Source organism: Piliocolobus tephrosceles, chromosome 9, assembly GCF_002776525.5.
Source record: "Piliocolobus tephrosceles isolate RC106 chromosome 9, ASM277652v3, whole genome shotgun sequence".
Taxonomy (NCBI): domain Eukaryota; kingdom Metazoa; phylum Chordata; class Mammalia; order Primates; family Cercopithecidae; genus Piliocolobus; species Piliocolobus tephrosceles.
The window spans coordinates 124871519-124884566 of NC_045442.1; the positions used below are offsets into that span (position 1 = coordinate 124871519).

General features: G+C 41.6%; 1 protein-coding gene and 1 long non-coding RNA gene across 6 annotated transcripts in view; one reads left to right on the forward strand and one right to left on the reverse strand.

Annotated features, from left to right (window-relative positions):
- Positions 1–2309: 2309 nt before the first annotated feature.
- On the reverse strand, positions 2310–7467 carry LOC111554841. Its single transcript, XR_002735349.1, has 3 exons — positions 7212–7467; positions 6196–6300; positions 2310–4629 (listed from the first exon to the last, which is right to left on the reverse strand). It is a non-coding gene; the product is annotated as an uncharacterized LOC111554841 (long non-coding RNA).
- Positions 7468–12143: 4676 nt separating this feature from the next.
- Positions 12144–13048, forward strand: part of PRKCQ (protein kinase C theta) — a 160029-nt gene continuing 159124 nt past the window's right edge. For 2 of the 5 annotated variants that reach the window (XM_026454796.1, XM_026454797.1), the window contains exon 1: positions 12329–12538. In XM_026454796.1, coding sequence (XP_026310581.1) covers positions 12392–12538 — 147 coding nt within the window. In that variant the 5' untranslated portion in view covers positions 12329–12391. Of the gene's footprint in view, positions 12263–12328; positions 12539–12610; positions 12790–13048 lie in introns of those variants that run through there. The other 3 variants (XM_026454799.2, XM_026454798.2, XM_026454801.2) reach the window with 2 other exon arrangements.

Consider the following 13048-nt stretch of genomic DNA (forward strand, 5'->3'; position numbering starts at 1 on the left):
CTGATTAACCAATTAACTCAGATGTGTGCTCATGTCGTAAACTTAGTTGGCTCTCTCCAAATATTTATTGAATAATTAATTAATTTTAAGTATCAGGTAAATTCAATTGATTACAGCAAACTACAGAACCAGTGGCTGAAAATAACTGTGAAGTAAATGCTACAGAGGAAGAGTTATTTGAACAAGCTACTTTGCTTCAAGATGGGATCTGAAAAGGGATTCTTGGAGCTACTTGGGTATGAGAAGGACTGCCTGAAATGACATTTTCTTTAGGCTTCCCAGAATTTGAATGAAAAGAAAAGAGAGAGGCCGCTTGAAGACACGGTAGAAGATTGAAAATATCCCTGGCACTAAAGCCTTTGCAGTTCTTCAACCACAACTGCTCTGATTGCAACAACAGATGCCATTGGGCCCATTCTCATCAGCTTTTGAAAATTGCAACAATTAACAGTGTTCTTCTCAAGAGAACACTCTTCTGACATGGGTTTTCGTGTTTAAAGTAAAAAAGGAACACCCCACAAACATTCTTTCTGACCTACACCTTTTCTATTTTCTAGTGGAAATTGTAACCACAGGTTGCCATGTTTTCCTTCCTGTGTTTGAAAACCACATGTGTTTTAGTGAAAACATTAAGGTGAGTAATGAAATGGAAGATTTCGAAGTGTCAGCCACCTGTCACTAGAAATGGAAATATCTCACTTAATCCTTCTTCTAAGGCAATAAATTAGAGTGAGCTGAAGACGTAATTTTTAGTCAATCCATCTCAGTTCAATAAAAATCACGTATCTTGATCTAGAGTAAAAATATTATACAAATATTTGTCAGAGTTAGGTTCTTTTGCACTTTATGGATTTGTTAAATGGAAAGAAATGTTATCTCGTCCATTGCTTTGTTATACAGCAGAGGAAACTGAGGCCCAGAGAGATGATGGGACTCCCCAAGTCCTCATGGCTTGTCAGTGGTGGAGCCTAGACATGTCAGGATCATGAATCTGGAGTTCTAGGACTCTGAAGTCCACCATCTGCCACCACAGCACATTGTCCTGTTCCCCTGCTCCCAGAGCAGGTAACAGCAGAAAAGAGGTGGGGAGGGACAATATTGAGTGCTTCTTAGGAACTTCCACGTTTTATTTCAACTCATTCTCACCTGTGAGGTAGATAAAAAGAAGCAGAGGCGTGTTGTACAAACTAACCAGCACTTACTATGTGAGCATGTTCTTCAAGTATCAATGGAAGACGTTTGTTACAAGGATTTGTTGCCACTACAGGTGAGGAAGGAGGTGATCACGTTTCTTTAAGGCTGAGAGTGAGAAGCCAAACAAGTTAACATCTATGCTTTTCCAAAAGCATAGCTTGACATTTTCCTCTATTTCTCTGACTTTCTCAGCAACACCAGAAACATCCTTAGGACCATAAGATAATTGCCAGTCGACTCGCTGGAGGGGAAGGTAACTCAGCAGCCACAGGTGTCTGCCAGTGAAAAGCTGAAGGTGCAGCTGAATGAGGAGAGGAGTCAGGAGCCTGATGTCCATTCCCACCTGGCCACGTGCGGCTTCCTCTGCCTGCCTCACTCTGTCACCCTGTGCTCCCCTCTGCTCTGGGCACGGCTGGCTACTGAAGGATGAGCCCCTCAGGACGCTTCCTCCTTGAATGTCTCCTATCCCAGCACTCGATCCTGGATTTAGCAGCTTTACAAACTCAGTTTTGTCTGGGTAATCAATACATGATGCAAAATCATGCAAGAGACTCATGTGTCATCCATCACGGAGGGTCTGCCTCAGATCACCGATATTGTTCAATCACTTGGGAGGCTAAACCACAGATCAGAATGGTTCTCTGTGAGCAAAGACAAATGTGGCGAAACAATAATTAAGGGGATATTTGTCTGAAGCTATCAGAGGTGTATCCTCCAGCAGTTTAGGAATATTTTCAACTCTTTAAGGAAAGAAGTACAATTAAGTACAATGGAACAATTCAGAAAACAAGATGACCAATTCTTATCATCCAACCCTCTTTTATTTATTTTTCCATAAGTTTTTGGGGTACAGATGGTATTTGGTTACAGGAGTAAGTTCTTTAGTGGTGATTTGTGAGATTTTGGTGCACCCATCACCCAAGCAGTGTACATTGCACCATATTTCTAGTCTTTTATCCCTCACCCCTCTCCCACCTTCCCCCTAAGTCCCCAAAGTCCATTGTATCATCCTTAGGCCTTTGCATCCTCACAGCTTAGCTCCCACATATCAGTGAGAACATACGATGTTTGGTTTTCCATTCCTGAATTACTTCACTTAGAATAACAGTCTCCAGTCTCATCCAGGTCACTGCAAACGCTGTTAATTCATTCCTTTTAATGGCTGAGTAGTCTTCCAACATATAAATGTACCACAGTTTCTTTATCCAGCAACCCTCCTTTTAAATATTCTTTGCCAAGCCCCAAGACTCTTAGCGTTAACATCTTATCTTTTATTAACTCAAATTAAAATCTCCCAGATGATTATGTTCCCTGTACTTACACTTTATATCAGTGACGTGATGACACTTTCATCTCACAGATGAGACGCGTCACCTCTGAGGGACAGAGTGAGGAAATCCTCACCACTCCTGCTTGTTCTTCGTGCATTCTTGCTATTGGATTCCATTTGGAAATTGGCATGGTCTGTCTTTTGCCCAGGTTGAGATAAATTCTACTTTTTAAGTGTTTAAGGCATTTAACCACTAACTATAATGTAAAATTCACACTTTACTGAACTTTTTCCTTCACAGATAAATTTTTAAAGCATTATTATTTGCTCTACACAAGACATGGTGCCAGGAAACCAGAGGAGATACCAGAAGAGATATAAAACAAACTCAAGTCTGGGGGGACAGAGATGGGGGTGGCGAGGGAGGACACAGGAGAGAGGAAGAGAGAAAGGTGACTGTGAAATCAAGAGGTCAGAGGAAGCCTCACAGAGAAGCAGGGGGCTTGAATCATAGCAGTGAGGATGGGAAAGGACTGGAGACACCATTTTAACTAACACTTCACTCATCAAATAAGAAAAAAGGATTCAGAAAGTATGCATGGCTTATTTAAGGTCACACTGTCACCAAGCCTAACTTGTTACCTTACAGAACAGCAGAGAGAGAGCGAGAGAGAAAGAACACACTTGTCCCCTGCCCTCCACTCACTAAGCTCCTGACGAATTCTCAGTCACCTGGAAAACCAACCCTGCTTCTGGCTACATAGAAAGGGCTTTGTAAATATAATAATGTTATACTTGATTTTCAAGTAATCTTTTTACTGGAGTTGACACATGCAGAAAAGAATGCAAGTCACAAATGCACAGCTAGATGAACTTTTACAAAGTGGACCTACCTATTACCTACCCTCTACATCAAGTCATAAAAATAGCACCATAAGCCATCCTGGTGCTCCTTCCCTGACACTCCATCACCCGCCTCCCCAGATGCAGTAGCTACTCTCATGACTTTCCATTGCATGAATTAATTTTACCTGTTTTTAGATTTAATGTAAATAAAATCATACAGTGTGTCTTTTTTTTTTTTTGGACCTGGCTTCTTTTACTTGACATTTTGTTTTCAGCATGTGTTCAAGCTGTGGCATGTTTCTACTGATGAAAATACTACAGTTTTATTGTGCAGTCTCCAGTTGGTGGATGCTTGGGTTTTTCCACTCTGGGTTGATTATGAACTGGGCTGCAGTGAACATGTTGTAGATGTCTTTTAGTGCCTATGTCTACATTTTTGTAGGTTATGTACCCATGACATGCCTGGGTCACTGGTTTTGCATATGCTCAGCTTTAGTAGGTACTGGTAAGCCGTTTTCCAAAGTTGTACGAATTTACATAAGAATTCCACTTTCTCCACTCCCTCCTCATGATGTACATAATGGACTCACTATGTCCAGGGAGTTACAAAGTAGAGCATTGAATTTTTTGAATTTTCTTTCATAGCTAAGAAGTAGAAGAAAGAATTTAAGTTGAGAACTGTGGACGAGGTCTTCATTCTATCCAAACGCAATCACAAGAAAACGAGAATGTGTAAGTCTGCAAAGGTAAGTAAATGTAGAGAGGTTTGGGGAAAGAGACACAGGTATAAGGGTTTTGTTTTTTAAAAATCTTTTTAGGGCTTTGACTTTATGGAGTGTACCAAAACTACAACCTCAAGAACTCAGGTTTAAAGAATTTCAGTTCTTCTATTGTTCGGTTTCTTTAGCTCAGGTTTTTACTACGTTCCTAGGAAAGGTGGAAGCTTGGGAGTAAAGCTATGGTAGCTAAAATGTGCTGCACCAAGCTGAGTTTTATCCAGAAGCCTTTTAAGTTCTTAAATGTTTATGTCTTTTCTATTTCCCTTGGCAGAGCAAGGGACAGGACAGAAAGGTTCTGGGGAACAACCATCATGTCTTTTGCTCAAGAGAAACTTTCTCAGTGTGATTAAAATCCAATCCACGTTTCTGCAGCCCTCCCAAATGGATGTAACTCCTCCATTTACGTACCTAATCTGGCAGTTCTGTATCAGTTGCTTCAGACTTGACCTTTTCCTCTTGTTAAAAGCACATGATTCCAGATATTAAACAAGGAATTTGTGGTTTTCTTTCACTGTGCAGTGGAAATGCTTTTAAAAGTTGCTTTGGAAGAAAGAAAATTTGAAGTCATTCTTTGGAGTTATAAGGGCAGATTTAAACAGTATCATTACTCATTCTTTGAGTTTTTTTATATGTGTAGGAACAATATTTGTCCTTCAGTAAAAAGCAAAGTAGCTTGTCCTATTCAGAGCAACCAGAACAAAAAAATCACATCTGCAATTTTCTAAAACATAGAACATGAGCAAATCAAGTCAAAACCAAAGAAACAATTGTAAAAATGATGTGGCCTAAACTATAAACTATATGGTATAGAAAATGTGGGCTTCAGTCTCAAGATATGTGACCTCAGCCACAAGGAGGATAAAATGCCAAAGTATTGACAGGTATCTTTATATTTTGAGATTAGCAATGATTTCAAATTTCTTTTATAGACAGTTTTATATTTTTCAAAATATTTATGGTGAATATTTATCACTTCATAATCAGGCAACCAGTAAAAGTTATTTTTAAAATAAAATAATTCAAAAAAGTATAGATAAATGAATATTTAAAAATACCAAAATGCTATCTGTCTGTGGGTGGTGACATTCTGGCTAATCTTTTTTCTTTTCTCTAATTTCTAGTTGTGTGTGTGTGTGTGTGTGTGTGCACGTGTATGTGTGTATGCATAATCTTTATCATAAGAAAAATAACAAACATTTCTCGAAATCTATATGTGGAATATGACCCTTTCTTTTAGCCTTTGCATTTGGTGGTCCGAATTCTCTAGACAGAGTTCAGCATGGCTCCTAATGAAGCCTACCTGGGTTCTGATCCTGGCTCTGCCTCTCACTTGCTTTGTGGTCTTGTGTAAGTTATGTACTTTCTCTGAGCCTCAAGTTGTCATCTGTAATGTGTGCACAGTCCCCGTATCATAGGATTGCCGTAGGGTTAAATAAGATCATATATGGAAAATACTGTAATGCAAATGCTCTATAACGGGTAGTTATTAATTCAAATTGCACCATTCTCTTCTTGAGGCTTGTAGGGATCAAAGCACGTTAGAGGGTATAGCTAATCAATCTTACTATAATAATGCTGGGAGGTGATATGAATATACCCTCCTTTTAGTAATTTTAAAATCACCACTTTGAGAAGAGTTTGTGAAATAATGCATGACATTTGTAATCTGTAGAAAAATAAACACATTTTCTGATTTCAAATACCACGTATCTCTGATCTTCAAACATCATATCTCCATCAAGTTCTCATAAGAGATATGAAAAGATTAGTTCATTTTAAAAGTTATTTTTAATATTATACAAATATTAGAAATAGGATTGTAAGCTAATAGAAACACAAATGTGAGCTATTAAGACTATTTCTTAAGTATAAGAGATTTTTCTTCAGTCATCATAGTGCATTTTATTTAAGTACCAGGCAATCTAGGTGTGGTTTTGTTTGTTTTAGTGAGTAATCTGGAGATAGAACATCTGCCTTCTGGGTGATCTGCTGGACTCCACGTGCATGACTTTCCCTCTCTTATGTGCTGCCTCTACCTAGTGATATGCAGACAAAAAGGACGGAAAGAAGAGAAAGGAAAGGAAATGTCAGCTTGGCTCCACTCACAGCAGATGAGCCAATCCAAGGTGAAAGAAATAATCCATCTCCAGGTTTGCCGGTTGGGTCCCATACAAACATTTTGAGGGTGAGATGCTTGCGTTGAGGGATAAACTGTGACCAAGAAACAAAGCATGTCTAAGTGACTCACACAACAAGCACACATAGTCTGCCACACTAGGCCACTGTGCTAAGCCGCCAAGAAAAAAAAAAAAATCTTTACATTTTTGTTCCACAGAAGTTTTTCTTTAAAAGTGAATGGTCGAGGTGATGATGTAGCCAAAAAAGCCGGACACAACACAGAGAGTAATGATTTTCAGTGTTTTCCTGGTACTACCAGTATAGCCTTTTATGAGGGTGTTTGAAATTTTTTTATGCCAGTGAATATAGGAAATTAGCAATGAGTACCACCAGAAGCAAATTGTAGAACATCCCCCATCACTGACAATTAGTACTTTAATTTGATAGTCTCAGAATTTTATAGCTGGAAGAAACCTGATAGAATATCCTGTGTAGCCCGGCATACTTTCTGTAAAATGAGAAATCTCTTCCCAATGTGTGTGTGTGTGTGTGTGTGTGTGTGTGTGTATGGCAGAATAAAGACAGGCTATGGACAAAGGAGAAGGGAATGATGAGGGTCACGTGTGGCATTTTCCTTTTCATAAAAGAGACTGAGTGATTGACTCTAAAGTAAGGTGCCTTTCAAATCTAAACAGATAAAGTGACTTACTCAAAAGTAAGTTCCCTTTCAAATCTAAAGCAATTGCACTACGTCAAACTATGAAATTGCCACAATCAAATTTATCAATATGACAGTTTTCATCTTGATTTCTTCCTCCTGGATTTACAGATGAATTCTCAGATTGATTAATCCTTCCTGGGGAGGACTTGCCATTAAAACGTATGGTCTTTTGGGTTTTCAGGTTGCTGTTGTTTTACTCTGGTGGAAGATAATCACTAAAAAGCAGTCTCTGTGGATTATCTAATCAATATCTCTTTAATTTCAGACAAAATTTTATACTCACTTGGGCCATAGTTATTCTGCTAATATCTCCAGGCTTCCCAAATCCAGGAGAACTGTGTCTGGGGATCTTTAGAAATACTTGGACTGACTAGTTTTATGCTGGTTCTACCCTTAGAATCCAGAAACACACCAGAAGCATATCCTGTTAACTTGTATCTGTGTTAAGACAACATTGAAAACGTAGTTATTCACTATCTGATTTGGAAACTAATGTCACAGTTAGAGTCTCTGTATCGGTAGTGGTAACAACAATAATGACAACAAATTGTACCCATAGAATTTCCAAAGCCGTAACTAAAACCAGATGGCAAATACTGTTTTTATAACTCTCACCTTTAAAAAAATAAAATACCAGAGGAACCGTTTCTTGTTTAATTTCATTCTTGTATAGTGTAATAGTAATTGATACCCAGGAAAAAACAATCTACTCTAAATATTCTACACAGTAAGGATTAAATTTCATTTTCTATGGTTTTATTATTTAGTGGACATTGTGATACATTCTAATCTACACATTGCCCATCTATCCATGTCTTTTGTCCTCAGAATATCTTATTAATCAGAACTTTCATAAACATACACGATTCTTTGACTGTTTCAAGAGTCAGACTATAATTTCAGCTCTTGTCTTCTTTCTGTGAATATGATGGCAGAAATCATGGATTTGAGGATCAATCGGACCGATGTCAAGCAGTCCCCTACCACTTATTGGCTGAATGAGCTTAGGAAATCATTTGTTTAACCTCTAAGACTCAATTGTCTCATCTGTAAAATGAAGAGGATATTATCCAGCTCAGGGGATTCGTTGTTAGAATCAACTAAATAATTGAAATAAAGTGTGTCACACTATGCCTCGACACAGGTAGTAAATGTACGATAAATATTAACTAATATTCACACTGTATCTCTTTTTAAATGAAGGAATAATATATACTTCCCCTCCCTTGTGTAAGATTTTTTAAAGTAACATTACAAAGCATGTCTAATACATATTTTAAATAATGGAACTTTCAAATATATATTATAAACAGTTTTCAAACCTTAACTCAGGGTAAGGTTTACGTTCGCCTTTCACTGGTTTTCACTGGAAGAGTTGATATCAGTTTTACTATCAACAGTAATCGAGGTGTATCACTCCCCAAGAGGAGGGCCAGGTTTTTTGTTTGTTTGTTTGTTTCAGGGTTTAGAGCTCTTTTCTGGCAATAACAATTTCTGACTTCTAATTATCTTTTTCTGGCTTGAAAATCTAAAGTTGGATTGAAGAAGAGAAATGACAACATCTCCCTTTTTCTTATCCAAGCTGTGAATTTAAAATACCTATGTTTTTGTTTGTTTGTTTATTTGTTTGTGCCTATCAACTCTGACCCATAGCTCCCAAAATAATTTTGATATTTTCTGAATAAATTGACACTAGACTTCACGTGTCACTCCTGTCCTTGACGAGGGTAGGCCACTGTCCTCTAATTCCACGCTGATTCTTCTAGGGACTTTGGTGAGTCACTCGAAAAACAATTTCTGCCAAACCTTTGAGAAAGTATCAGTGGTTTGGTGGCCAAATTCCTCATCAAATAGTGCGAACTGGTTTCCTCCAAGCTGTGACTGCTGCAGAGACAGAAATGTCCTTGTTAAGTAACTCTGTCCTCGAATTTTCTGTGTGTATCATAGCCTGCTTCTCCCCGAATACTACCTTTCTCCAAATCAAGACTCAAAATAAGATGTTTTCTTTTTAATTTCTATCCTAAATCTCATATAGAAGGAAGGATGCAAGAGGTAGTCTCCATGGAAGAGAGAGTATAATCACCAACTAGGTCCAAAACAAAAGCAAAGTGATGTCCTGGGTTCCTTTTTCCAAGTTCCGAGTTGCAGGAAAATGGGTTGTGGCAGCTCCGGGAGCAGACACATAGGAGTTCCTGCTTCCTCAGCTCTCAGGAGGGCCGCTGGATCCAAGGCAGCGGTCAGGTGTTTCCGAGATGCAGTGAACTGAATGCAGCGGCTACCCCACAGGCAGTCCTCAGCATTATTCCAGGAAACGTCAGGGTAGAACCTGAAAGAGGAAAAGAAGTACACAGCTGAAAGTTGGTGTGTGTTTAACGTAATGACTGGAACCTCACCACCCACGTGTCATCCCCTCCAGGAAATGCCATTTCCTCTTCCAGGAACAAAGGTGTGGAGAACTTCTGAGAGCAGCCGCGTTTATAAAATGAAGAGACAGTGTCTGATAGAAAACAGAAACACCCTGTGGCCTGGGAAAGGAGGTGGCGGGTCTACAGGATGCTGGCATCAAGAATATCTAGAGGTGTCCACTACACTTAATGGATACCCAGAACAGACGTGAATTTTTTGTTTTAGATGAAATTTTAAAATTAAAAAATCCCAATTTTTTAGATATACGATGGATGTTGTTTTAAAAGATCCAGTCTTCAGGTTAACAGGTTTCCTATTGTAGGACTATACGATTATAGGACGACTGAGTAGCCAAGAGTCCTCAAAGATCAGCTGTCCAAAAGAGAAAGAAAGAGAAGTTGAGTGCACGATGTAAGAATGGAGACTTGTCCGGGCGCAAGAGCTTATGCCTGTAATCCCAGCACTTTGGGAGGCTGAGACGAGCGGATCACCTGAGGTGAGGAGTTCGAGACCAGCCTGGCCAACATGGCGAAACACCATCTCTACTAAAAACACACAAATTAACTGAGCATGGTGGCACATGCCTGTAATCCCAGCTACTCAGGAGGCTGAGGCAGGAGAATCACTTGAACCCAGAAGGTGGAGGTTGCAGTGAGCCGAGATTGTGCCACTGTACTCCAGCCTGGGTGACAGAACAAGACTCCATCTCAAAAAAAAAAAAAAAAAAAAAAAAAGAGAATTAATTATTCAGCAGCTCTTGAGATGGTGGCTTTAGCCTGACCTGGGTTTGAATCTTGGTTCTGGTACTTTATTAATCATGGGATCTTGAGGGAGATGCATAACCTTTCTAAGCCTCGTTACTCTCTTCTGTTAAAGAGAGATGATGATGATGATACATATCACATAAGATTAGGAATATTATATGAGTGGTGCATCTAAAGTCATCACAGGCTGGGCATGGTGGTTCACCCCTATAATCCCAGCACTTTGGGAAGCTGAGGTATGAGCATCACTTGAGCCCAGGAGTTTAAAACCAGCCGGGGCAACATAGTGAGACTCCATTTCTACAAAAAAAAAAAAAAAAAATCTTTTTAAATATTAGCTTGGGCATGGTGGTGTGTGCCTGTAGTCCCAGCTATTTGGGAGGCTGAGGTGAGAGGATTACTTGGGTCCTGGGGGATCAAGGCTGCAGTGACCTATGATCATGCCACTGCACTCCAGCCTAGGCAACACAGCAAGACTCTGTCTCAAAAAGAAGGGAAAAAAAAAGTCCTTCTCATACCTGGGGTATATATGAAACTTTTTCTGAAGCCACTAACTACTGATTACATTAACAGGACATATGAGCTTCCTTTCAGTGCCTAATTGTCAATGAGAAACCCAGATATGGGGTGTGAGGAACTTATCATCTTTTAGGCACAGCAGCTGTTATCAGTTTGCCATTTCTTCTTCGCAGTGTAACAGGATCCACTGAAAAACAATTGGAGAAAGAGCCAGGTGGATGGCACTCTGAGCTAGGGCAGCTTCTGTTTTGTAGTTTGCAGAAAGAATCTGCTTGGGAATCACTGCTTCGGCTCTGCTTCCTTGTTTCCAGACATAGACGCACTTTCCTGCCAAATTTCCATAGCAAATACCCAGTTGAGCACCTACTATACGCCAGGTTCTGCTGATGTCAGAGTGAGCCAGCACTTCTGAGGTACTGGCCACTCTTGAGCCTCCTGGCTAGGATCTTCCAAGAGCTACAGCCTCTGGCCTGAGGGTCAGTCCAGTGCTGTTGGATATTGACAAATGTGGGGCTAATTTTAATGGAATATAGTTTTATCCTTGAAAGGTGTGTGTGTGTTGGCTTTATTGGGTTCATATAGATTAGGGGCTTTATTGGGTTCATATACATTAGGGGCATCACGATAACTCATTTCCCAGTGCACACCTGAGTGATTTAATCAAGTCATGAAACACTTCTGGGCCTCAGTTTTCATCTGTCTTGCCATCCGCAGAGGTCCTTTTTAGCTGACATTCTATACTCCCATGATCAGAAGGCTGCTAATTCAACTTTGGGCTTTTGCTACACCTTTCTTTCTTTCTTTCTTTCTTTCTTTCTTTCTTTCTTTCTTTCTTTCTTTCTTTCTTTCTTTCTTTTCTTTTCTTTTCTTTCTTTTTATGCAGAGTTTTGCTGTCCCTCAGACTGGGGTGCAGTGGTGCAATCTTGGCTCACTGCAACCTCCTCCTCCCAGGTTCAAATGATTCTCCAGCTTCAGCCTTCTGAGTAGCTGGGATTACAGGCACGTGCCACAACACCCAGTTAATTTTTGTATTTTTAGGAGAGAGAGGATTTTGCCATGTTGGCCAGGCTGATCTCAAACTCCTGGCCTCAAGCGATCCACCTGCCTCATCCTCCCAAAGTGCTGACATCACAGGTGTGAGTCACCGCACCTGGCCTGTTTTGTTTGTTTTAATCATTTTTAATGTCTCTCTCAAAACAAGAAAAAAGGACAAAAAATTACTGTTTTACTACTCAGATTCATCTGATCTTAGTACACTACAGCAAGAAAAGTCTTAATCAAGTACATTTTAATTATTTGATGTCATCATTGCAAGGAAACCATTCAGTAAGTGTATTAGTAACCAGACAAACAATGTTCTAGCCTGAATGAGAAATTAGTTACATGGAGTACAGAAAGGAAACCACCCCAGTTATCCTCATTGTGACCGTCATTAGTATTACCCACAAGGCATAAAAAGTCCTAAAATGACACGCACGGTGGCAACGTCACCTTTGCAGCTTCAAGCACAGTAAAGTTGACAACAGTTCCACCTTGGCAATTGTGTATAAAACGACAATGTACAGATACAGAAAATCAAAGTCCCAGGTCAGAAGCCACCTAGAAACGATGATCCCAGGACAGAAGTGTGCCCAAACTTCCCGGGGTAGGTCATTTTAAAAGCAGCAATGTTTACAAGACCGTTCTAGTGTAAAAAAACAGAGAAAACAGACACAGCTTTTTCCACTCAATCTGCTGGAGCGCCGTTTCGTTTTCAGTTTGGCGGGAGGGAGGCATGTGGCCTCTCGCCCCTTTTCCTGACGCTGAGAATGTGGCCGGAGCCTGGGCGCTCCTGCTCGGCCTCGCCGCCCTCCCGGGGCTGTCCTGGGCCCTCCGGCCGCCGCCTCCCACTCCAGTTCGCAGCTGGGCAACTAAGTGGCTGGTAAGGAGGTGGGGGGCGGGAGCCGGGGCGCGGGACCGGGGGCGCACGACGGGGGACCGAGCGCGCGTCCCTGGCCAGGGGCTCCGGGTCCCGGGAGGCTGGGCTGGCGGAGAGGCTGGCGAGCGCCCCCTGGCCGGCACCGCCTTCTGGGCGCACCCGCAGTGCGCCGGGCCTGCCAGCCCCGCCAGCCCCGCGCAGTCCCCGCGCCGTCCCCGCGCCACGGGGCAGCAGAGGCGCCGCGCACGCTCCAGGTAGGGCCCCGCGCTCCGAGCCGCCGCCGGGAGGGAGCAGGCTGGAGGGGCCGAGACCCGTGGTGGGAAGGGCCACCCGGGCCCCTCGGAGAGCCTCCGGGAAGGGGTGAGGGCTACCGGGGGAGCAGGCGGAGTAGGAAATGGAACCAAGCGGGCGCAGGAGCGCACCGGGGGGCATTTCCCCGCTGGGTTTCTGGGGCGCGGGTCGCATGGGATGCGGGAGGCTGGCGACCTTAGCCGGGTGGGGGCCGCCGGCCTG